This window comes from Carica papaya, chromosome 6 (assembly GCF_054855325.1).
Source record: "Carica papaya isolate Zhongbai chromosome 6, ASM5485532v1, whole genome shotgun sequence".
In the NCBI taxonomy this organism is placed as follows: domain Eukaryota; kingdom Viridiplantae; phylum Streptophyta; class Magnoliopsida; order Brassicales; family Caricaceae; genus Carica; species Carica papaya.
The window spans coordinates 8510787-8534856 of NC_142314.1; the positions used below are offsets into that span (position 1 = coordinate 8510787).

The window sequence follows — 24070 nt, forward strand, 5'->3', positions numbered from 1 at the left end:
AATTGGTAATTAAACATTCAAATTTATAATATTTATTATTGTTGTTATTATTATAGAAATATTGAATATAAAATTTAACACCTTTTTTTATTTTGATCTGTTTAATCTTAATTTTTTTTTTGTATTTTTGTGTTTAAAACTCTAGACATTTGCATAAATTCTTTAATGAACTGAGTTTTTATTTGTAAAATAGACGGTGAAAAAAAGAGAGACGCGTACATAAATTAAAAAATTTAATTTACAAAATTGAAACTAAATCACTTGAAAAAAAAAACAAAAAACTGCAGTGCTACTAAGTTTTTTTATTCACAGGTGTAATGAAAACATAATTCAACATCATTTTACCAATATTTATATTGGCACCTGAGAATTGATGGCAGGTTAGCTCGTGCCAATTTCACCTGCAGATCGACTCAATTGAGCTCAGTCTATGTCTGAGTGGACTCGACCAAATTCAACTTTATCTGGTCTGCCTAAATCAACTCAAACTTTATAAGACAAAATTCAAACTGACTCAAACCCAACTGGAATGACTGCTCAAACTGGCCTCTTAAAACAACTTGGGCTTGGTTTAGATGTCTTTACCACCTTTAAGTTAATCATAAGAAAATAAGAACAGTTTATTTGACAAAAGTAACCTTCCATTCATTTGAAGGTACAGTAGCTTTGCATTATTCAACTAAAGATAATCTTTTGCATCTTGTATAGTAAGGTAGGTAGGGCCGTGAAAGATGTTCTTACCTAACCAAATGTTTGTCTATAATTGAGTAAGACAAGAATTAGCTAATCTTTCAAAGCTATAAAATATCAACTATTTTAATTAGTATCTTACAAATTAATATCTATTAATTTTGTATAACTATAAATCTAATTTAATTAATTAGTATTTACAGCTAGCATGAGATATCCTTATCATACCCAGGACATTTTTTAAAAAAAGAAATCTAAAGTGTAAAAATATAAAAGATAATATGTCTTAAATGTGTAAAAAATTACAGAGAAATCAAAAATAAAATACATACTGAATCAGAACAATGTTAATGGATTCCTAATATACATAGTAACAAAACAAGCACTCATTAAACTTCGAAAACATCAGTGTCTCCTCTGTATGTATTAAAATAGAAAATTCATTTACCGCAATCCAAAATATAGTTCAATTCTACTACAGTTAACCTTAAATTATTATCTATTCAACATTTAGATCAAGCAACAGTCGGCAGTCTGTCCATCTCACCAAGAACAAAGAAAGTGTGGACCTTCTTCCATTACTTGATATTGCATCAATAGCTTTGAACATCTCTGGTTGTGTGAGATTCATTTTCTTCAACTGATCTTTCTTTGTCGTTCTCTTTGCTACAATTTAAGTACTGTACTATTTTGTCCATCTCGAATCCAATAGCATCAAAATATCCCTCCAAATTGTCCAACATTTTTTCAATTTTGCTAACCGATGAATCATTTTCTTTACTTTCCTACCTAAAACGAATAAAACTTTGTATCGGTAACCCAACACGAGAAACTGTCAACTCAAACAGGTTTCATTCCCTAAACATCTTCCATCTGAACGCAAGTATGAAATTTTTTTGTAGTCTTCACGATATATTCAAACTCCTCAAGGGCTTGTAACTCATTTGAAACAAAAAGAATATATGTACATACAATTTTTTTTTTTTTTTTTGAGGAATTATTAAAAATGTCGTAGAAAATATAGATTATCTTTTGAGGAATTATTAGAAATTTTCATACAAAAATACAAACTATAATGCTCTGGAACTAGTACCTCTAATCCAAATTATCAGGCGGCAAGGCTTCTCCTCTAATCACCCTCCAAGGTCCCTTGTAGAATGTTGGTTTCATTAGAGGCACAGCTTCACCAGGGTGATCTTCCCAGTACTTCTCCTGCCAAGTATCACCAGAAAAATCTTAAATGAGAGCCTGAACAATTACTACCTGTACTTGATTGATGTTCAAAATACAAATTAGTATAAGGTCTTGAAATAGACAAGTTAAAGATTAAAACAGTTAACACATGTTATATTTTTATTTTAAAAAAAACACATGTAATATAGTTATTTCACATATTCATCGGCCACAAGTTCGAGAAAAAAATTTCTCTCAACCAGAAGTTGAAATAAGATAAGGGAAAAGTGGATATTAAGAGAGCAAAAACAACCCAAAAGGAAATCTTACAGATTCGACAATGTGTATATATACGGCCCTTAGAAATGTGAATACAACTATATCATGGGCAAAACTTGACAGAAATTGAAGAAAAAGGCCCTGTCAGAAATCCATATAGAATTTGCAAAATCAGTAAAGACATCCCATTGACATAAGAGATAGGCTACTCAAGATGTCAATAGATGATTCAAGATTTTTTTTTGGTGTTGGGGAGGGGGAGGGGGGGGACTATTTATGCCCATAGCAGCATATGAAGATTCATGAAGGTGAGATAGTTTGAGGAACAGCCTAAGTACATGATCTTGATGAGAGGAATATGAGTGATCTGGTTGGCAAAGAATGCTAGAATTTTCCAAAAATACAATTATCTCTTTTTACTCATTAGGATAAAATCTGTTTTTTCAGCTTCTGTGTGAGCTAAGGCCAACAAGCACTTTAAGGATATTTCTTTGTAAGTTTAGTACAGAGATTGACTTGCTATTCTTTCGAGTGATTAACTAGTCTTTCTCTTTTCTCCTTTTATTTTATTTTGGGCGGGTACTTAATCCATCTCTGTAACTTCTCTCTTCATTATACTATCTTCTCTTTTCCTACAAAAAAGAATAATGTCGAAGTCATTTAGAGATTATTTACTGGAGAAAAGGTGGCATTCTCACGATGTAAAAATCTTTTGAACTAACATGTTATCAGGATTAGTAACTTGAGAAGTTCAGAACACAGGAGAGCCACATCCAATAAACGAAGAGTCCATCTATGAACTTCATTAGAAACTTCAATAGCCTCTGGAAGGTACTTAAAACATATTTGGTTACTCAAAGTGCTGAGAACTCTGTTATTTCAAAAAAAAAAATCCCAAGGAAGTGGTGCATACAGATAAGAAAGTTAATTTACTTCGTGCAAGGAATTGAAGATTAATGGTATGGATTTCAGATTGCTTCTTTACTTTGGCAATATAAGTAGAACTTAAACTCACGGTCCTGGAACCATAGAGACAACATAAAAAGTTCACCAATTCATAGAAGAAAAAAAAGAAATTCAAAGCATAAAAAGGATCATGTATGAACTATCCAATCTTGTAGAACAAGTTTAAGCTACAAAGACACTTTCTTAATTCCTACATCTCCCTAGCTTCTGTTCAGATAGTAGGTGTATATCAACTTCTCTTCATGCTACAGCTCTATGAAAAAGAATGAACAAAAGGCAGCAACAAACAAGAATAGACGAAAGTGTGTCAAAGGAGCTGAGAATTTTTTCATGAATATAACATATCAAATGAAAATAGGCATAACATGTCTCAGCAAGCTAAAGCAAACCCTATGTTAAGAGTTAAATATGGCCTCCCACATTACCACAGTTAAAGATGAATCACCTGCATGTCCGACTGTTAAGAGTGCATCTAATTTAGCAATTGCATTCTGGAGATGAAAAATAATGTTCCTCAAACCCACGAGAAATCTTCTGTGACTTTGGCACTAAGCTCAGTGTTCGATTGCAGTATAAGCCTAACCCTTCAAATCACTAGCAACTAAGGAGAAAAGTGCATTCAAATCTTGCAATTCAGTTTTAAAAAAGCGGTAACAAGTACTAAGGAAGATTTCCAGAATTCATAACTTTGGCAAATGAGACAAGCAATTGTCACATCAGGAAACACGGTTCCAATTATCAGTTATCAAACAAATTCCATTTGCAACATCATAGTTCGAAAAATTCTACATAGTGCAATGGAAATTGTAACTAACAAAAAGCTTAAAAACCACACCACAACAATCTAATATATTTCTATTGAAACGCAGAATCAAAATAACAGAAACAAACCTCTTCAAATGAATTAACAACAAAAACCTTTTATTTATTCAAATTAGAAAAAATGAATAGTGAATTAAGCTGTTACAGATCGAATGATATACCTTGTAGAGTTGCTCAGTGATAGCAGCACCAATGACCCCAGTGTAAAAAGCTGCGACATAGATGGTGACCAAAGGTGTAAAGGATTTTGGTCTTCTATAGGGCTCCACCATGTCCCACAGGAGCGTCCTTTCCCATTTTGTGTAACGATAATCTGCAAATTTTCTCCACAGATAGCTAGCCATTTTTCAATTATTTTGCTCCTATTTCTTGCCCTGTTAATAAAGGAATACTCCCAGGTTAGTGTGAACTAGGAAGAAGAGTTGGTGGACGGGTTATATCGACATCAAAATCTTAATAAGTAAAAGAAAATAGCCTTCCCTAACCATGCTGTATAAGAACTGAAATATAGGCATCACAATCCACAACCTAAAGAGATTCATTAAAAAAAAAAGAACATCTTCTCTCGCCCTCAGTCTGTAAATCTTCTTTTTTTTTCAAATCCACGCCACTCTCAACTCCAGCCTCTTCTTCTCTCTACTATGGAAACACCAAAAAAAGCGCCACCGCCAAATTCCTCTGAAAAATCTAATAAATTTTTTAAAATGAAGAGAGAGAGAGAGAGAGATTGAGAAGCTTACAGCAGCATACATACTAGCAGATGAAACAAAGAAACCCAACGAATTCAGAAAATAATGCATCTGATTTCAAACAAAAAAGAAAGTTTTACGCAGACCCTACTAGAAACGTGATCCAACAGCCACCGGAGACAAGGAAGGCACGCCGAGTGACTGATAGCAGTGACGGAACTCGGAAATGATGAAGAACGGCAGCTTTGGGAATGGCTGAGCCGCAAGAGAAGAAGGCCGAAGGCGGAAAAGAAGGAGCAAATCAGAATCCTGGGCCAAGCGACATGGGCTCAATGACGAATAATCTCCCATCTCGAATGGAGTTCGCTTTCTCGGTTTTCTTTTTTTCTTTGGATCAAAAAGCAGAAAAAAACTATTAAAAGAACTTCAATATATCATGTGGGGCCGACTAGCAGCCCATTTGGCTAAGTTATGAGTGAGTCCATTAAGGGACCGAGGAATCTTAGAAAATTTACTTACAACAGATAAGATCCTTGCTAAAATATCCTGGCCTCAGTTGTAAGGATTTTTCGACGACCCAACCAAGGTATGAAAATGGGAAGCATAGATCCGTGGGCTTGTTGGACTCCAATATGTTCCTTCCTTGCCTTGTATTCAATGAGGTTGTCTCGTCAGCAGACTTAGTAGGTATTTCTTTGAGTGACATGGTACTGTACTTTCTTGTCATCTCCGCTTTTAATTGGGTAGAAATTGATAAACCCTCAACTTTAAGCCGAAGATCCAGAAGGATTCCCGTAAGGAATCCCAAATACCTGCAGTAACCACCAATTACTAGCAAAAGAAGCGGGCAACAAAGAAACTCTCTCTCCCCCGAGGCACACAACTCCACGATCTGCTCTTCCACTAAGACCAGTATCTCCTCTATTTTTATTTCTGTCCATTGATAATTATTCAGTAGCAGCATAGATATAGGAAAAGCAATTGTAACTTTCTCTATTTAAACACCGGAAATCATCAATGAAGGCATAGAAAAATTACAGCTTTGTTCATTGGTCTTTTCTCGCCAAAAGTAGAAGTTTACTTACTGTATTTGTGCCTCTGACTGGGATCAACAGAAGTACATTAATGTTAGGATCTTTTGCTGATCTTTAGCTTCTTTCTCATAAGGGCTGAGGAAACAACCTACCCTTGAACTTGGGCCTGTAGAACTTAAATGAATAAGATATGTTGCTCTATCTTTTGTGGATCATCAGCATCTGGGCCCATCCTTTTGGATTATCGCACAGGCTGCCAAGAGGTTGTTGCGGCAGATTAAATTCAGACCCCATCCACTAACTCAAGGGTTTTGGCCAATCTCCAGATGGTGACTTGATAAGTGTAGGGAGCTTAAAGGGACAGTCTTTTATATCATGACCAACAATACCGCAGTTATAACAAAATTTTGGTAAAGATTCATACCTGAATTGAACCCAGTGCTCGTGATTTTATGGGTTGAATAGGAAGAAACCAGTTGCAAGAGGTACTAAAATGTTAATTTTAACTGACTTTTATGTAATATGTCCAGCAACCTTCTTTATCAACCAGTTCCACTTCTTGTACGTTAATGCCCTACTTTGCTGGAGATTGTTTGAGCATTATTCTTGTAATCAACCCAAAAGGAAGTCCTGTGATTCTCATCCATAATGGAGTAGTTGAGAAGTCAAGCTCTTTTCAGCTCAGCTTTGCATTCTTTTGAGATAACTAAACAGCCTCGTTCGTTCCATGCACATCTTGTGAGGATTTCTTCAGGTCTGCTTCATGTTTAAGTGTGTACGGGAACATATCTTTGTCTATATGCTGGAAAACAATACTTTGGCTTGGTTTCCATATAGAAGATAAGACTACTTGTATTGTCTCAAAAGGGATGATTTTGGATGTGATTATTTTACCTATTAATGATAGCTGATCAGTTTCGGTATCTCTCCGGCTCCTCTGAGACAAATAAGATATCTTGTCTGTTGATGTTGCTCACTTTTCAGGTTAACATATTCATATCTGCTTTTGCTTCTTCGGGCATTATTGTTGTCTGTACAGATTTTCAGGGATTCTACTTATTCCTTGTTTCTTCTGAAGTTTCTCCTGCTTCTTATGTGATCAGCTGCATGATAACAGCATGTGGTGGTTAATAAATGATGTGCTAATGGAGCTTCAGGTGGTGGAAAAGGGAACTAAACGCAGGAGGGTGGATAGGATCTAGAATCTTGGTGGCTTAAAGAGGAAGGGAAAAAGACGCTGGAGAAATGCATTAACTCCATTCCAGAGAGGAGGGATACTTCACAAAAAAAGATTCTTGCTTGACAAAACTTGTAGTTGGTTGAATTTTGTTTTTCAACAGCTATGAAAGTCGCACTGGTTTGGGTTTAAGACCCTTAACAAGCATTCTAATCAACAATAATTTTTAAATTTAAATTCATAAATTTTATTAATTTAGTAACATTTTTACACTAATAATAATAATTTAATTTAAATTCAATTTTTTTTTTATTTTAGATTTATGATAAAAAAAAAAAAAAGTGGGAGAAAAAATATTTTATTAAGACTAAAAAAGTCAAATTAAAAATAAAGAGAGTTTAATTAAAAAATATGTAAATTTTGAAAATGTTTGTTTTGCTTCCATCAAATTGATGAAAAGTTGAAACAAATTTTAAAAAAAAAAAAATGCATCACACAATAAAGTTTTTTAATATTTTTTATTAAAATATTTTATAAATATAGTAAATTTTTTATTTATATATTTTTTAATTGTTTTATTAAAATTTTAACTTATAATTTTTAGATGACCAAACACTCGTTTTCTATGGATGCCTTGAATTAAATTAGGGGAAAAAGAAAAAACTTGAAACAAACACATTTTTTGGTTATTTTTTAATAGTTTTATAAGCTTTATAAATTTAAATGTTTCTTTTTTTTTTAATTGAAAAAACAACTAAATGTCTTGAGAAATTAACTAGATATTTTATAAAGACACATTCTTTACATACTTTTATAAATAAGCACATAATAAATATTAAAAATTATTTTTATGAAAAATCTTTTCTTTTTTTTTCAGTAAACTAAAAAAAAATTTGACAGTTAAAATATGTGGATGTCCGAACAAGGCTTATCTTCCAAATTTAGACCCAGAAACAAAATGAAATTTTACAAACAGAGGCTTTCAGTTATCTGTTACCCTGGAGCGGAGTGACAGAGGGAGTCGCCATGGCGACCCTGAAACTCCCACCATATTCCGCCCACATCCTCCCCGCCGGAAAACCTCTTTTCTCATTTCCTGCTTCAACTCCCTTCTTCGCCAAATCAGCTTCCCCTCTCTCCCCCGATTACAAATTAGCGATGCCCACCGGTAATTTTCCTTTCCTTCCTTAACTTTTAATTTCTCTTTAAGTAGTACTAAGGTAAAGAAGTTTCCAATTTGGTTCTTTGTTCTGAAAATTAGCGTTTTATAAGTTATTCCTGATTCACTTCAAGCAGACCAATTTTGTTGCTAATTACTTGCTTCTTTGGTTCTGGGTCGCTTTAGTACACATCAGGTGTTTGTTGCTGTGTCTACATTGCAAATTGAATTCATTTATACTTTTTTTCTTCTTTTTTTTCCTGGGTTCGTTAGAATATGACGAGTCTACATATATGTCTATGTGTGTGTTTGTGTATATATATAGAATTTCAGCCACTGCATTGTACTAAGTTATTAAGGACTAGACATCAGCTTCTGAATAGTAGTTTTCGCGAATATGCAGGTTCAACTACAAGAGTTGTAAGACTTTTTGGTCCTGGTATCCTACTGTATCAACATAAAAAGGCTAAAGGACTGAGTGCTCAGCAGTTCATAACAAGAAGTTCATCAGGTTGTCTTTGTTATTTCTACAAATATTTTCCTTAGAGCTTAATTAGTCATTCTTTGGAATCATTCTCCAGAGAGCATATCATATTTATGTGTTGCTTTTCAGCATCAGTACAGCCTGTAACTGAGGCATCGGTGGAGAATAAATCCAAGGATCTCCCTGTTACGGGAGACTCCATAAGACGTCGGTTCCTTGATTTTTACGCTTCTCGTGGTCACAAGATCCTACCAAGTTCTTCTCTTGTGCCAGATGATCCTACAGTTTTACTAACAATAGCGGGAATGCTTCAGTTTAAGCCCATATTTCTTGGAAAGGTACAGGATTGACTCTATAAAAATGAATGCCATTTCTGCTGCATCTGAATATAGAATGTTGCTAGGATTTATCAACTGAAGCCAACAGTTATTTTAAGATAGATACTGGATGTGAGTCATGATCAATGTTTTTATCTCTTTCATTGTCAAATGCACATAGAATAGTATTATGATTGGAATTCGTAATTTTATTTTTAGTTTTCATGATCCACTAGACTTTGTAAGTCTACTTCAACCACAATTCCCAATGAACAGTTCTCTGTCTTGCACTTGAGCATGAATCTGTAGGCAGTATGTGGTTATAGGAATTCTCTACTGTGATTTGCTGTCTATATCAACAAGTTTATTTACATATTGGGATTTGATTATTAGAACATGATAGCAAAATTCAAAGACTTGGTCTGATGTTATAAACACTGTCTAATCAGGTTCCCAGACAAATACCTCGTGCAACAACAGCACAAAGGTGCATACGTACAAATGATGTGGAGAATGTTGGGCGAACAGCTCGACACCACACATTCTTTGAGATGCTCGGGAACTTCAGTTTCGGAGATTACTTCAAGAAAGATGCAATTAAGTGGGCTTGGGAGCTTTCAACAGTGGAGTAAGAAATCTGTATATTAACCATCAAAACTGTAAAATGATCTATGCTATTAGTTTGAGTCATGAAGTCATTGCCATGGTCACACAGTTAATTTTTTTCCCTTTCTGAAAATAAAAATTAATTTTCTTGTTTATTATTTATTATTTATCTGCTTTTGTAGATTTGGCTTGCCTGTTAAAAGACTATGGATTAGCATCTACCAGGAAGATGATGAAGCTTTTGACATATGGCATCATGAGGTAGGGCAGACTAGAATCCATCACTTACATTGTGTTTACATGCAGTTTTTTGTTTCTGTTATTATATTCATGCTAATCTTTATTATTTATGTGCTTATCAAACCATTGGGTACATTTAGAAGGATTGCATATCTTGATAATTGTCCGAGTCTTCTCATCTTTGTTCCTTCTATCTTTCTGCTGAGGATTTGTATCATTTCTAGCATAATTTTTTCTACATTTCTATCTTTTCATATCTTCATCTGTTGTTTTGACTTTTCAGATTTTCTTCTTTAAATTTATTTATGACATTTAGGGAACCATAGAATTTTGGTGAGAATCATGATGAGAAGCAAACAAACAACCTTGGGTCTTTATCTCCTTTTGTAGTCTAGTTCTCTTTTTTTCTGGCACGGAATAAATTTGCATTATGGCATTTCCCTTATGTAGTTCTAGTGTTATAGCTGGAAATCTTGGACAAAAAATTAATTAGACAGTCTTGCATCAGGTGGGTGTTCCTGTTGAGCGGATAAAGAGAATGGGTGAAGATGACAACTTTTGGACAAGTGGAGCTACTGGCCCTTGCGGTCCATGCTCTGAGATTTATTATGATTTCCATCCTGAGAGGGGATCTTTGGATGTGGTATGTATCCAATGACTGTCAGGGGTTTGGTTTTTCATTTATTTTTTTCCAATCTTTTTTACTTTCTATGCAATTGGTTGGAGAATTACTTGTACTAATGATTTTTCTTTCCTTTTTCATTTGGATGATTAATTTGCAGGATCTTGGGGATGATAGTAGGTTCATAGAGTTCTACAATCTGGTTTTCATGCAGTATAATAAAAATGAAGATGGATCCCTTGAACCCTTAAAACAGAAGAATATAGATACCGGTCTTGGGCTGGAGCGGATGGCTCAGATCCTTCAGAAGGTATTCACAAGTCTACCTACCTCTTTAGTAATGATCGAACAACACTTTTTCTTATGTGATTTACATCAAGAAAAAAAATTTATATTCCATTTTCAAATTGAATGGCGTACTTTTGCATCATTAACGTGTCACAATTATTAATATTCTTCTAAGCCACTCTTACTGTAGGTACCAAACAATTATGAGACGGACTTGATTTATCCAATAATAGAAAAGGCCTCCGAATTGGCAAATGTCTCATATCATCAGGCTGATGATGACACAAAAACAAACCTGAAGGTAATTGTTTAGAAGATCCATAATGTCTTTAAACATGTTGCTTCTGAACATGGTCTCTTTTAGCAACAAGTCTACTTATTCCTGTATTCTTTTTCAGATAATAGGAGATCATCTACGTGCAATTGTCTATCTCATATCAGATGGGGTTGTGCCATCAAATATTGGTAGAGGTTATGTAGTACGACGGCTAATCAGAAGAGCTGTTCGAACAGGAAAGTTGCTTGGTATAAAGGGAGATGGTAAGGGAAATCCTAAAGGGGCATTTCTACCTACTGTTGCAGAAAAAGTGATTGAACTGAGTACTCATATTGATTCAGATGTAAAAACTAGAGCACCCCGCATTCTTGACGAGCTGAAAAGGGAGGAGCTTCACTTTAAACAAACATTGGAGAGAGGAGAAAAGTTGCTCGACCAAATGATAGCAGATGCATTTTTAAGTGCTAGTGAAAATGGAACTAGCCCTTGCCTATCTGGAAAAGATGCATTTCTTCTGTATGACACCTATGGATTTCCTGTGGAGATAACAACAGAAATGGCCAAAGAACTTGGTGTTAGTGTTGATATGGATGGGTTTGACATTGAAATGGAAAACCAGAGGCGGCAATCTCAAGCTGCGCACAATGTTGTTAAACTTACAGTTGGAGGTGATGCGGACCTTGCAGAAAATATTTCTGACACTGAATTTCTAGGGTATGACACTCTTTCCACCCATGCAATAGTAGAAAGCCTCTTGGTGGATGGGAGGCCAGTGATCCAGGTCTCTCAAGGAAGTGAAGTAGATGTCTTGCTGAACAGGACTCCATTTTATGCTGAATCAGGTGGTCAGATAGGGGATTGTGGTTTTTTATACGTAACTGGAAGTGAAAACCAACGGACGGCTGTTGTTGAGATAAAAGATGTTCAAAAGTCTCTAGGTAACATTTTTGTTCACAAGGGCACTATTAGAGAAGGTGTTTTGGAAGTTGGCAAGGAAGTGGAAGCTGCAGTGGATGCAAAACTAAGACAGCGAGCTAAGGTAGTTACCTAGTGGCAGTCACTAATTTCTTTCTGCAAGAAAAAAAAAAAAGCACAATTTAAACTACATAATTCGAATTTAGCATCCTAATTTCCTAGGTGATTTCTTTCACTCAAGCAGACTGATTTGATGCTAAACATTGATATTGAATGATATAGTTTCACTGTTATCTATGCTATTTTTATTTTCCTATTTTCAGGTTCATCATACTGCTACTCATTTGCTACAAGCTGCACTTAAAACAGTGATAGGACAGGAAACGTCACAAGCTGGTTCATTGGTGGCATTTGATCGGCTTAGGTTTGACTTTAACTTTCACCGACCACTTCTCGACAGTGAGCTAGAGGAAATTGAAGGACTGATCAATGGGTGGATTGGAGATGCTACACTTCTTCAAACAAAAGTAATGCCCCTTGATGATGCAAAGAGAGCTGGTGCTATTGCAATGTTCGGAGAAAAGTACAGCGAACAGGTTTCAATATCTCCTTTTTATAAGATCTGTCTATTCAGATTTTTTTTTTCGTTTCATTCACAAAGCATATAAAATAGATTCAGATATTTTGGCAAATTGTTCACTTTTATATTTTTCTATATGTGTATGCATGTGTGCATATATGTATATCATATATATATATAATCAATATACATATATATAGTTTGTCTGACCATTGGCTATAACTGAACATGAATCTTAAAGCATATCTGCTAACAAGCAGAGGACAGAAGAATATAGTCTCTCAAAATTCTCTCTTAATTGGTCATTTAAGAAATATCATTTTCACATCTTCTGGTCTGATTGAATAGGAAATTCAACTTTAGGGAGCTTTGATCAAAGTAAATTTGTGTTTCAATGCTTCTTTTTCCTGTCACGAATTTATCAATCATTTTGCAAAGCACTGACAACTGGCACCAGCGCAGCAATTTATGATTTGGGTTTGTGTTTACATAACTATGAGGAACATTTCGGGAATATGAATACAAAATATATATAGTAGACATTATATTCTGGGTGGAACATTCAGGAACCAAATGACGCGGTTTTCCTTTTCCTCTCGGTTTGCTTAGGTTCGTGTTGTAGAAGTTCCAGGTATATCCATGGAACTCTGTGGTGGGACCCATGTCAGCAATACTGCTGAAATACGTGCCTTCAAAATAATGTCAGAACAAGGTATTGCATCTGGAATCAGGCGTATAGAAGCAGTTGCAGGTGAAGCCTTCCTCGAATACATGAATGCCAGAGATTCCCAAATTAAACGTCTATGCTCCACTCTCAAAGTATGTTCTCTTCTGTATTGCATATGATTGCAGCACAAAGTTAAAGCTTATACTTGATCGATGCTGCTTTTTCCACTGACAAGATTAAAATTTTGAGAGATCCCTTTCCATAAAATACTTAATTTTCACCAAATAGTCAACAGCTCCGCCATACTGAAAGCAAGAAGAACTGGTTGTATCTAGTATCTTAGAAGATTCAGTGCTTTAGGGACCCCACTAGTCCATGGGAACTTGTGGCTGGACAAAGTTCTTTTAGCAAATATGCTGTTATCTTAACCTGTTTGGTGCTTACATAATTTAGTTTTACTGGTGTTTGTCTTATCCATTTTTTTTAATTATGAATGTTGTAGTTAAACTGTTGTTTAATACCATTTTTGCAAAGGTGAGAGCTGAAGAAGTGACTACCAGGGTAGAAAATCTTATGGAAGAGCTACGGATGGCAAGAAATGAAGTTTCCAGCTTGCGTTCAAAAGCAGCAGTTTACAAAGCATCAATTATTTCAAGCAAGGTATTTATGGTGGGAACTTCACAAAAGATAAGGTAATTATCTTCTTTCTCTGTATCTTTCCATGGCAACAATGTGTCTTGAGTTCTTCACTTCGAAACCTAGAGAAGGTAACAAAATCATTTTGGTTTAGAGCATATACCCTCAAAAGCTTTCTGCAGAAGTATGCTTTGCCTGAGTGATTTGCCAGATGCTTGAATGTTGCCACTTGATTATGCTAGTGTTGTATAGTCTTATCTGAAGGTCAATAAAAAATATGCCTCTCCTTAATGATTTTGATTGCTTGAACATTCTGATGTACTTTATATCAGGGTTCTAGTTGAGTTAATGGATGATATTGATGCTGACTCACTAAAAAGTGCCGCTGAGCATCTGATGGATATATTAGAAGATCCAGCAGCCATAATCCTTGGCTCATGTCCAGATCAAGGGAAGGTGAGTTTAGTTGCAGCATTCAGTCCCACGGTGGTTAAAATGGGTATTCAGGCAGGGAAATTCATAGGACCCATAGCTAAGCTGTGTGGTGGAGGAGGTGGAGGCAGGCCAAATTTTGCTCAGGCAGGTGGGAGGAAACCTGAGAACTTGTCGAGTGCCCTTGAAAAAGCCCGAGAAGATCTTATTTCAATTCTGACTGAAAAGGGAAGCTGACTTAATAGGCTGTGAAGTTGAAGGTCGGAGAAGCTTCATCATTTGAAGGCTGTCTTTGCAGCTGAGTTCATGTTTCATCACACGTGAAAATACTGAAGAAACTTGTAAGAATCAGCTATTTTTCTTTTACTTTTTTGATAAGAGAAGCAAAGAGATTGTACAGTATTGTTGACCATAAAGAAAACCTGTTCGTACACATTCATCACCATCTTGTAAAAGCTTTTGGCCCTTACAGAGTCTTGTAATAGTTTCAGTTGAGGGGGAGGGGGGGAAGAGAACATAACAGATGTATTAAAACGAACTGTTTCCGTTCAACGTGTTACCGGTTGTATTCATGCTTGAACCTGCTTTACCAGGTTCCGAATTCAATAGTTTCAATATAAATCCTTATGATGATTAAGGTTGACTATTTTTGTGTGCTGTAACAAAATGGTACAGGAAACTACTTCCTCAAGATCTGATTTCTCCTCTTTCATTTATAGACCATTTATCTGATTGATCATAGGTTATATAACAAGAGAAACCCTTTTATTTTTGTTTTCCCATTATAAGCTCGAAAAATATTAGAAGATTCAAGCAAATTTATATGATTGCGGAATAACTGAAAATGTTTGCCTTTGTATAAAATTATTGCATATTATATTTGTATCATTATTTTATTTAAAAATTATGTTAATTATAACAATATGTTATTTTAATATTAAAATTAATAATTTTTTTATAATTTAATACTAATGTAAAAAATATATAAATATTATTTTTTAAAATTAAATAATTGATTAAAAATCAATAATCGTTTGACCGAAATGATTGATACGTTATTTTTTTTATAAAAAATTATGAATTTTAAGTCTTATATGTATTTTTATTTAAAAAGTTTTTGTGTTACGTTATAATTGTTGTATGTATATTAAATAATTAATAAATTTATAGTTTCTCTCCTCAAAATTTTTTTAAAAAAAATTAGGATATGCCATGCACTAGCATATAACATGCAACAAAACCCAATCAAAGCTACTGAAAGTGAAGATGCAACAAAAAATAGAATGGTGAAGATTTCGTGAAGATGCTCTGTAATTTAATATCAAATTTGTCTTGCTGTGGAGTCAAGAGACGTGCATACAGACATATTGTGCATTTTGTAGGCTGTCCAAAAATTTGAACCCACTGAGAAAAGAAACAGGCCAACACCAAGTTTTACTTTTATTTTTTCCAAAGTGGGAGGAATAAAGTAATCATACGCATGCTTTACTGAACTTCTAATCATCAATAACTTTGTTGCCCTAATCTATGCGCACTTCCATTGACATTCCTCAGACACCGTTGTTGATTTTGCCCACCACAAGGTATTGCTGGATTAAAACATTCAGTACCAGTTGCTATTACCATAGATTCAAGCTGTATTGTTAACTTATAATTGATTGTGATAATAATTTCTAAAAATCCAGCGACTCGGCCTCCTAATTAAATTCGATTGAACCGAAAGTGAAGTCGTCATCATATTCACTGGGCAGGTGGATCCAATTTGTTGAATGACAATCAATTGGAAAACATGATCATGATGACCAATAGTTTGCATAGATGATTGCAAGGAAGATGCCTGATCTAAATCATATTATTCTAAAATACTAAGCACATGGAAACATTAATCATCTAATTAATTAAAAATATTGGGTTAAATTTTAATTTTAATTTTCTCATGAAATTTTTTGAAAAAAAAAAAAAAAAAACAAATTGCAGATACTAATAATAAATTTTTGTGAATCTAACTGCGGCCTTAAAAGGGTATTTAGTTATAAATGGTGTGTGATTAATTAATTAATATATTTTATATATATATGTATATAATAATAATAGGAGGTGCAATATGTTGGCATGACAAATGGGTTTTGGGTGTAGAATTTTTGTTCTTATCAACAAACAAATGCAATCATCATCTTCAACAAACTTTATCACAATTTTTTCTTTCCTTTGTTGTTTGTTTTGTCTTTTTCTTCGGACCGTACACCTACGCATCCCATTAAATTCTTTTCCATCTTCATAAAATCATTATGTAAATTAAAGATTTTATAATTTCTTCCCCAAACAATTTCAAACATTGCAAAACTTTTAATTTTATTATATAATTCATTTTTATTTTAATAATAATGAATTTAGTAATTAGGACTAATTAACTCCATAAACCTTTTAATTTGATCCCACAATTAATAAAAATAAAATAAAATAAAATTGAATTAGCTACAAAGTAACCAAAACGTGAGTAAATTATACTTCTGTCCGATCTCATAATTAGCTCATGTTAATCAGCTTATGATACCTAACCATTTCTTTAACATTTTCTAGCTGCCAACACCATATTGTTTACGGACATGATCAATTTTGAAAATCAATCACGTTTCATTTCAATATAATATATAATATTTATATATATATATAATATTCTTAATCATGATATTAATATAGTTGAATATTACAACTATCCAAATATTAACTTTTTTGTAAACTCAATTAAAAATATATATATATATATATTTGTTTTTTACTAAATTGGTTGTTTAGTCTTTAATGTTTGCATACTATTTGAATCTCACTTTTTGGATTATTATTATTTTTTTAATATAATCCATATTTGATTTTGTACATTATCTCTAATTTTAAATGTTTTTTTTTTCTTTCTGTTAAATTTTATTACTTTTTTACTATATTTTATTATTATTTAACTATTAATTTTTATCATCTTGACTATGTTAATCAGTATAATACCAAAAGCCAACAATAAAAAATAATATTAAAAAGTAACGTAAAATGATAGTCAAATAATAATAACTTGTAACTAAATTTAATAAATATATGTATCTTTATTAAAGTAATTATGTAAATTTTGTACACTTACAAAAGTAAAGATTGACTCAATTGATGATGGATTTGGATTCAACATTATTATGTACGTAGTTTAAGGAGAGTTGTCAAGGATCAACCTAATTAATATACAATTCAAACATTTCTCATTATTTTTTTTAAAAAAAATTAAAATTAAAATTAAAATTTGGATCCCTAATATCAATGAAACATCTTACGAATTTTATAACGATAGAACATTTACCTGTTTTACATAAACAATTAATTAATTATAATTAAAATTTAAAAAATTGATTAATGGAAAATAAAATTGTAAATATTTGATGGGATTAGTAATTAGTAAAATTTACAATTCTGAATGTTCTCACATCACCAACAGCTGTTAGTGGATAGGCAAGAAGTCGGTGAAGGACCCCATCAGCTTTTCCCCTCTTTGTCTCCCCTCTCCGCGTCTGAACCAAAAAATCACCATCTTCATTTCTTTCTTTTTAATTTAAAGATCAACCCTCCACTTCTCTACACGTCAAACTGAAATCTGATTATTAAAAAGGAATTCACATTACAAAACCTTTTTGGAAATGCTGACCTGTACTCCACACTAATCCATCTCCCTCCTTCATACTTTTATATACACACACACACGCTTTGTAAATGTATATGTACGTACCAAGAACTCCCTTTTTTCTTCACCCTTGTTAAGTTTTTTGGTAACTAATCAGAAAAAGAAAAAAAAATAAAATGGCTCTCTTCCTTCCTTTCATCTTCTTGCTTTTCTCATCTGCTACTGCTTGTGATCGCTGTGTCCACCAATCCAAGGCAGCGTTTTTCTCTAAAGCCTCCGCACTTTCATGTAAGTCTCTATACAATTTTTTCTTTCCTTCTTTGTTTTTTTTTTTTTTTTTAATTTTAATAATACCCAGATGGTTTTTTTAGCATAAATTGCAAAAATTAGAAGTACCCAGATGATTTTTTGATGAGAAATTTAGTGGGTAATTTTCGTTTTGTGCATTTGATGCAGCTGGGGCATGTGGGTATGGTTCTCTGGCATTAGGGTTAGGGGGAGGACACCTAGCAGCTGGCGTTCCTTCTCTTTTCAAGGATGGTGCTGGTTGTGGTGCGTGTTTTGAGGTATATTTTAGGCCACCTCTGTTTTATTTTTTAATTGCTCTGCCTTGTTAGATTTTGAGTTTTGACTATTTTTTATTTTTATCTCGGAAAATTATTTGTTTTTTAACATTGAAAGTATTGTGCTTTTGGCAGATAAGATGCAAGAACAAAACTCTGTGCAGTAGCAAAGGCACCACAGTGACTTTGACTGACCTTAATCACAGCAACCAAACAGATTTTGTGCTCAGTAGCAGAGCTTTCATGGCCATGGCTAACAATGGCATGGGCAAAGACATTTTGAAACTTGGCATTGTTGACGTGGAATATAAGAGGTAGCTGGGTTTTCCTTTTTAAGATACTATTAAAATCTTATCCATAATAATAATAATTTTAGAAAAAGTTTAAATTATATTAAAAGTATTTCCTATTGATGGTTTTGTTGCACCCACCACATAGAAAGTCCAGTCCCATGGGGACCAGCTTAAAAAAATAATAAACCCAATCCTGTTTCCTCATGAACAGAACACCAGGACCATTAATGGCTATCAACGGTCCAATTTGTTCACCATATTAATATACATATATATGTAATAAACAACAGTCCTCTTTCTCTGCAACACAGTTCCAATTTTCCTCTTTAATTATGTGAAATGGAACAGGGTACCCTGCAACTACAAGAAACAGAACTTGGCAGTGAGAGTTGAAGACTCAAGCCAAAAACCACATTACTTGGCCATCAAATTGCTCTATCAAGGTGGGCAGACAGAAATTGTTGCAATGGATATCGCTCAGGTTGGTAGCCCAAAAAACCCCATATCACACTTTATTTGGTCACCTATTTGTACTATCTATTTTAAATCAGAAGTTTAAGTATTTAAATTATCAAAGTAATGTGAATTAATTAGAGTAAATGTTGGTTTTTGGCAGGTTGGATCCTCAAATTGGAGTTTCATGAGCAGGAACTTTGGGGCAGTGTGGGACACAAGCAGAGTACCAAGTGGTGCATTGCAATTCAGGTTTGTGATAACAGCTGGGTTTGATGGGAAGTGGATATGGGCAGAGCATGTGCTGCCTGCTGATTGGAAAAATGGAGAAATTTATGACACAGGAGTTCAAATTACTGATATTGCCAAAGAGGGTTGCTCACCTTGCGATGATGGTACTTGGTAAATTTGTAATTCCCAATTGCGGCCATACATAAGTTAATATGTATACAAATATAGGGTTTTGATTTTTATTAGGTTTAAAAATATGTATACGAAGCAAATAATGTTATAGAGACATTTAGATGACGATGAGGGTATAGTTTCTTTTTCTTTTGTTGTTCAAGTGTAATTTTGTATTGTTTGTAGTCATTTTTTTCCAATTTGTAACCTACCGACGTTGTTCGTTTCTAACCATATTTGTTTGTCTACAATTCAATAAAGAATATCGGTATGCCCTCTCTTTCATGTGGAGCCTTTAATTACCTACAATCCAATATATTCTATAGTAATTTGAAAGACGTATTGTTTTTTTTTTTTAATTTTAAAAAGATTGAGAATTTTTTTTTTTTATAATGTGAGAAAATAGTATTAATATAGAATTTATTTTTATAATATTAAAAATAATAATCAATATGTATTTGATTTTAACTAAAAATCTAAAAATGATATCGTTATTAATATATATAAATTATGTTAATTTATTTGACTAAATAATTTCTCTCTCTCTCTATAGTTAATAGATATCGTTAAACTTTTTATTTCACTTATTTAAAATATCGTTTTGTACACATTTTTAAAATTTTATATACTGGTGAGACATAAAATTAATAATTATTAAAAATTGTGAGAATTTATTGATAACTTTAATTCTTGAAATTTAGGATAAAATTATTTGTAATCATGTTATTTAGTCTTAGTTCTTTCAAGTCTCCAAAAAGAATTTTGATCATAAAATTGTATATCAACATATTAATGATATATTGGGTTATTTCCTATAAATTAAAACTTCTAAGATAGTTGATTTAGCCTATTGTTTAAAATGATAAAATATCAAATAAGGTATGTTACCTGTTAATATACTAATTAGGGTTGGATGCAAATAAAAAAAGTTATACTTTTTTATGTATATATGGTGTACGTATAAAGCCTATACCCACTCTATGTCCATATTTGCCATGTATAAATGGCGTAGGTATCAAATAAGGCATGTTACCTGTTAACATGTAATACACTAATTAATTTTAATTGTAATTAAAATTAATGAATAAATATAATTTTTTTATTTTTATTTAAAATTAAATAAAGAATAAAATTAAAAATAATTTTTAAAAAATGTGGTAAAAATGGTGTACGTATAAAGCCTATACCCACTCTATATCCATATCATATTTGCCATGTATAAATGGTGTCCGTATCAAACAAAGCATGTTACCTGTTAATATACTAATTTATATTTATAGTTAGTGTTTTATTAGATTTTTGGGTTTAATGATTTGGCTTGAATGTTGTTTATGAGAAGACATTTTTATTTTTAATATTATATTAATTATTTTATCAAACTTATAAAATTTTAAACTCTTTTGACTTTTAATGTAAATTAGGTAGATAAACATAATAAAGCGATGGATAAATAAAACGAGAGCAATTATACAAGCAAATAGCAAATAAATGAGAGGTAGAAATAATTATCTTTATGGAGTTATATCGAGTTAATAGATATACATAGATTAAAATATAATATAGATATATCTTAAGTAATATAATCGTGCGTTATGAAAATAAATGAACTCCAGTAATTTCATCTTGTATATATAAGATTGGGTTTAAGTCAAATTTTAATTTTATGAAATATTGCAATATAAAAATAACAAAAATTTGAATCGAAATGACTTTTTAATTCTACATCAATTCTATGTTAAATTTCAATTTTGTGCTTTTATGATTCTACCATTTGCACGTGAGAACATAATATTATTGTTGTAGAAAGAGACAGGAGTTGAGTTTATTTAATTATTTCTTAAATATGAAAATCACGAGTAATATCTATATACAAATTATTTGACATTTTGTAACACCCAAAACTTTTTGTTTTATTATTATTGAAATTTTTTTTATTTTATTTTATTTTAATAATTAATTTATAAAATTTTAATTTAATTTAATAGAATTAAAAATAATAATAATAATAAAATGGGGTAAAATAATTTTTGGGATTTAATTGAAATTGATTTTGGAAAAAATTGATGAAAATTTGGATTCTGAGAGTGTTTTCGAAAAAAAAATCGAAAATCCGATGTCAAAACGCAATTTAAAAAAATTACGCCACGTCAGCAGTCCGGTCAGAAGCTCTGGCCAACCAGGACACGCTGCGTGGCAGGGACGCTGACGCGGGAAGCCACGCGAGACGGAGACACGTGGGTGATCCGCGTGCGCGCGATCGGACGGCCCAGATCCGTTCCTGCGTGCACGGACGGCCTAGATCTCATGTGTGTGGACGGCTCAGATTTGATCATGCACGGACGACCCAGATTTATTTCCAATTTAATCGCGATCGGACGGCCCAGATTAAATCGTGATGGACGGCTCAGATTAAAATGAGAAGTTTATAAACAATCTCATCTACACCCAACCCCAAATCCTAGCCGCCAGAACCCTCACCGGAGAAGACAACCCAGCCATCGGAGGAACCGACCGCCCCCACCCCCCGCCGCACCAGAGCACCTTCTAGCCGCCAAACGAGGTAAAATTTCTCCCCTTCGCTTGTTTTTCGATGCTGAACCTCCCTGTGGCCAAATCAGAGCCAAACCACCGGTCAATTGGCCGAAAAATACCGCCGAAGTCCAGCGGCGCTGTTGCGGATTTTTTCAGTTTTTGCCTCCGATGAGGCCCTTCCCGGTTCTCGTTCGATGTAATTTTTACACCACTGTGACCACCGTCCTTTTCTCTACAGGTTGACTAGAGCAAAACACCAAATCGCAACTCGCACCGAAGGAGTCGTCGCACTCGAGAGCTCCGTCGTCGGTAAGTCTCCATTTTCTGTAATTTTTTTGCCCACCGAGGGTGCTAAGAGTGTTTTATCACAGGAACCAATGCAAGTTTGACTGAATACGACCAAAAATGATCGGCAACGTCCAACCCAAGGCGGATCGCCACCGTGGGCGGCGGCGCCGACGTTGGAGCACGATGGAGCCGACGTTGGAGCACGGCGAAGCCGCCATGCTGGAATTTTGAAATTGACCGAATAAGCCTTGGGTCTGATTTGAGGTTTTTTGGGGACATGTGCAAGTACTGGAAGTGTGTTTTAGCTTCCGGAGAAAAATTTAGGGAATCTAAGGACTGCCCGTAGGCACAGTGAGAATCCGATTTCAGACTCCGAAACAAGTAAGGATCTCTCACCCTATTTTCTATCACGGTATTAAAGTCTAATAAATGATAAAATGGTATTTTATGAATTTATGGATATGTATAATTAATTAAAGTTGTTAATGGAGCCTGAATCTGATCTATTTTTTGGTCAGTTCCTGTTCGATTTATTGTACAGTCTAAATGCAGTGTAGTATCTGATTTGTTTATTCTGTGGCTCCGTATGCATGAATAAATGTTTAATCTATTATGATTTGAATTATTGTGAACCTGATGTTGTGTTGCCTTATTTGGTGTGTGTTGCTGGTTTACGTATTTATGTTGATTGGGTAATTGAGACTAAGTAAAATAAGGATGGTATGTGAATTTATAAGTGAATAAGTCGACAGCCTCACTAGATATCCTAGGAGATGGTGGACAGATAGGGTCCATAAGGAAACCGGAAACGTGGTCTCTCATATCGGACGGGGTATAGAAACTTTAAACGTTTTGGCACTCATACCGGACGGGGTATGAGGACGGACCGCTTCACCCTCGTACCGGACGGGGTATTGAGGTTTATGGTTTTAGCACTCATACCAGACGGGGTATGGGGACGGTCATAGAATTAAGGAGAATGGTTCACGTGTAGCGGGGACCCCCTATGGATCTCCATGTATACTAATAGGCTGATAAAAGATGAAATTTGTTGCATGATAATTGAAATACAAAAGTATGATATGTGTTATGTTAGAGAGTGTGCATGATCTTATGATGTTTATAATGTTATTATTTTCATAAGTTGTTTTCATGAATCTCACCGAGGTAAGTAAACCGTAAAGGGTTTTATTATTAATAAATAAATTTGTTATGAATTATGCTCAATTGGTCTTTTTTTTTTCTACCAACCTTTATTACTGTGACAGTGAGATAGTGTAACATCTTTACTAGGATAGTATAGCTTATTACTTACTTAACCATTTCATATCAGGAAGACTTGGTTCCCGAGTCCGTTCAGCAGGAAGATGGTGAATAGAAGCCTAAAGATTTATTTGTTTTCCTTATAGTATTCATTTATAGTATTTCCTTCAGTTAGTTTTTTCTTTCATATCTTTAATACATTTTGATTATTTTGTAAGGGATGTTAATAATAATCTATTTTATTTCGCTTCCGCACTTAGAATAAATATATACATTTCATTTTAATTTACGGGGCCGTTACACATTTTTTCACTTTATAATATATACTATTATTATCTAAAAATAGAAAATTTATCATTAACAAATAAAAAATAATTTTTTTATTTATTTTCTACTATTTATATAAATTTGTTAACCATCTTATGTTATTAACTATGTAACTTTCATATTCTTTTGAAAAATATAGTTTTTTTTTTCATTTTTCTTATAAAATAAATGGTAAGGAAATTTATAAAATATGTTACTATTAAAATTGTAACGACTCGAAACTTGATAGGAAATAAAT

General features: G+C 33.5%; 3 protein-coding genes across 7 annotated transcripts; 2 read left to right on the forward strand and 1 right to left on the reverse strand.

Annotated features, from left to right (window-relative positions):
- Nucleotides 1-1079: 1079 nt before the first annotated feature.
- Nucleotides 1080-5741, reverse strand: EMB2752 (embryo defective 2752). Of its 3 annotated transcripts, none has more exons than XM_022048090.2 (4): nt 4771-5006; nt 4092-4304; nt 1784-1902; nt 1080-1479 (listed from the first exon to the last, which is right to left on the reverse strand). In XM_022048090.2, the coding sequence occupies exons 2-3, from the start codon at nt 4272-4274 to the stop codon at nt 1786-1788; spliced, it is 300 nt and encodes a 99-aa protein (XP_021903782.1). In that variant the 5' UTR covers nt 4275-4304; nt 4771-5006; the 3' UTR covers nt 1080-1479; nt 1784-1785. The 3 variants fall into 3 exon arrangements, with proteins under 3 accessions (XP_021903782.1, XP_088078683.1, XP_088078684.1); XM_088222557.1 differs by adding an exon at nt 5139-5527 and having other exon boundaries at nt 1442-1902; XM_088222558.1 differs by lacking the exons at nt 1080-1479; nt 1784-1902 and adding exons at nt 1909-2283; nt 5139-5741 and having other exon boundaries at nt 4671-5006.
- A 2026-nt stretch (nt 5742-7767) lies between these two features.
- On the forward strand, nt 7768-14699 carry EMB1030 (Alanyl-tRNA synthetase, class IIc). Of its 3 annotated transcripts, none has more exons than XM_088222680.1 (13): nt 7768-7998; nt 8393-8500; nt 8603-8811; nt 9240-9418; nt 9579-9657; nt 10145-10279; nt 10419-10568; nt 10737-10847; nt 10945-11862; nt 12062-12334; nt 12928-13137; nt 13520-13677; nt 13954-14699. In XM_088222680.1, exons 1-13 carry the CDS (start codon nt 7857-7859, stop codon nt 14288-14290), a joined length of 3009 nt encoding a protein of 1002 aa, XP_088078806.1. In that variant the 5' UTR covers nt 7768-7856; the 3' UTR covers nt 14291-14699. The 3 variants fall into 3 exon arrangements, with proteins under 3 accessions (XP_088078806.1, XP_088078807.1, XP_088078809.1); XM_088222681.1 differs by having other exon boundaries at nt 8609-8811; XM_088222683.1 differs by having other exon boundaries at nt 7965-7998; nt 8614-8811.
- A 3084-nt stretch (nt 14700-17783) lies between these two features.
- On the forward strand, nt 17784-19707 carry LOC110818908 (expansin-like A2). The gene is made up of 5 exons (XM_022047935.2): nt 17784-17999; nt 18168-18277; nt 18410-18588; nt 18916-19048; nt 19184-19707. Exons 1-5 carry the CDS (start codon nt 17888-17890, stop codon nt 19424-19426), a joined length of 777 nt encoding a protein of 258 aa, XP_021903627.2. The 5' UTR covers nt 17784-17887; the 3' UTR covers nt 19427-19707.
- Nucleotides 19708-24070: the final 4363 nt, after the last annotated feature.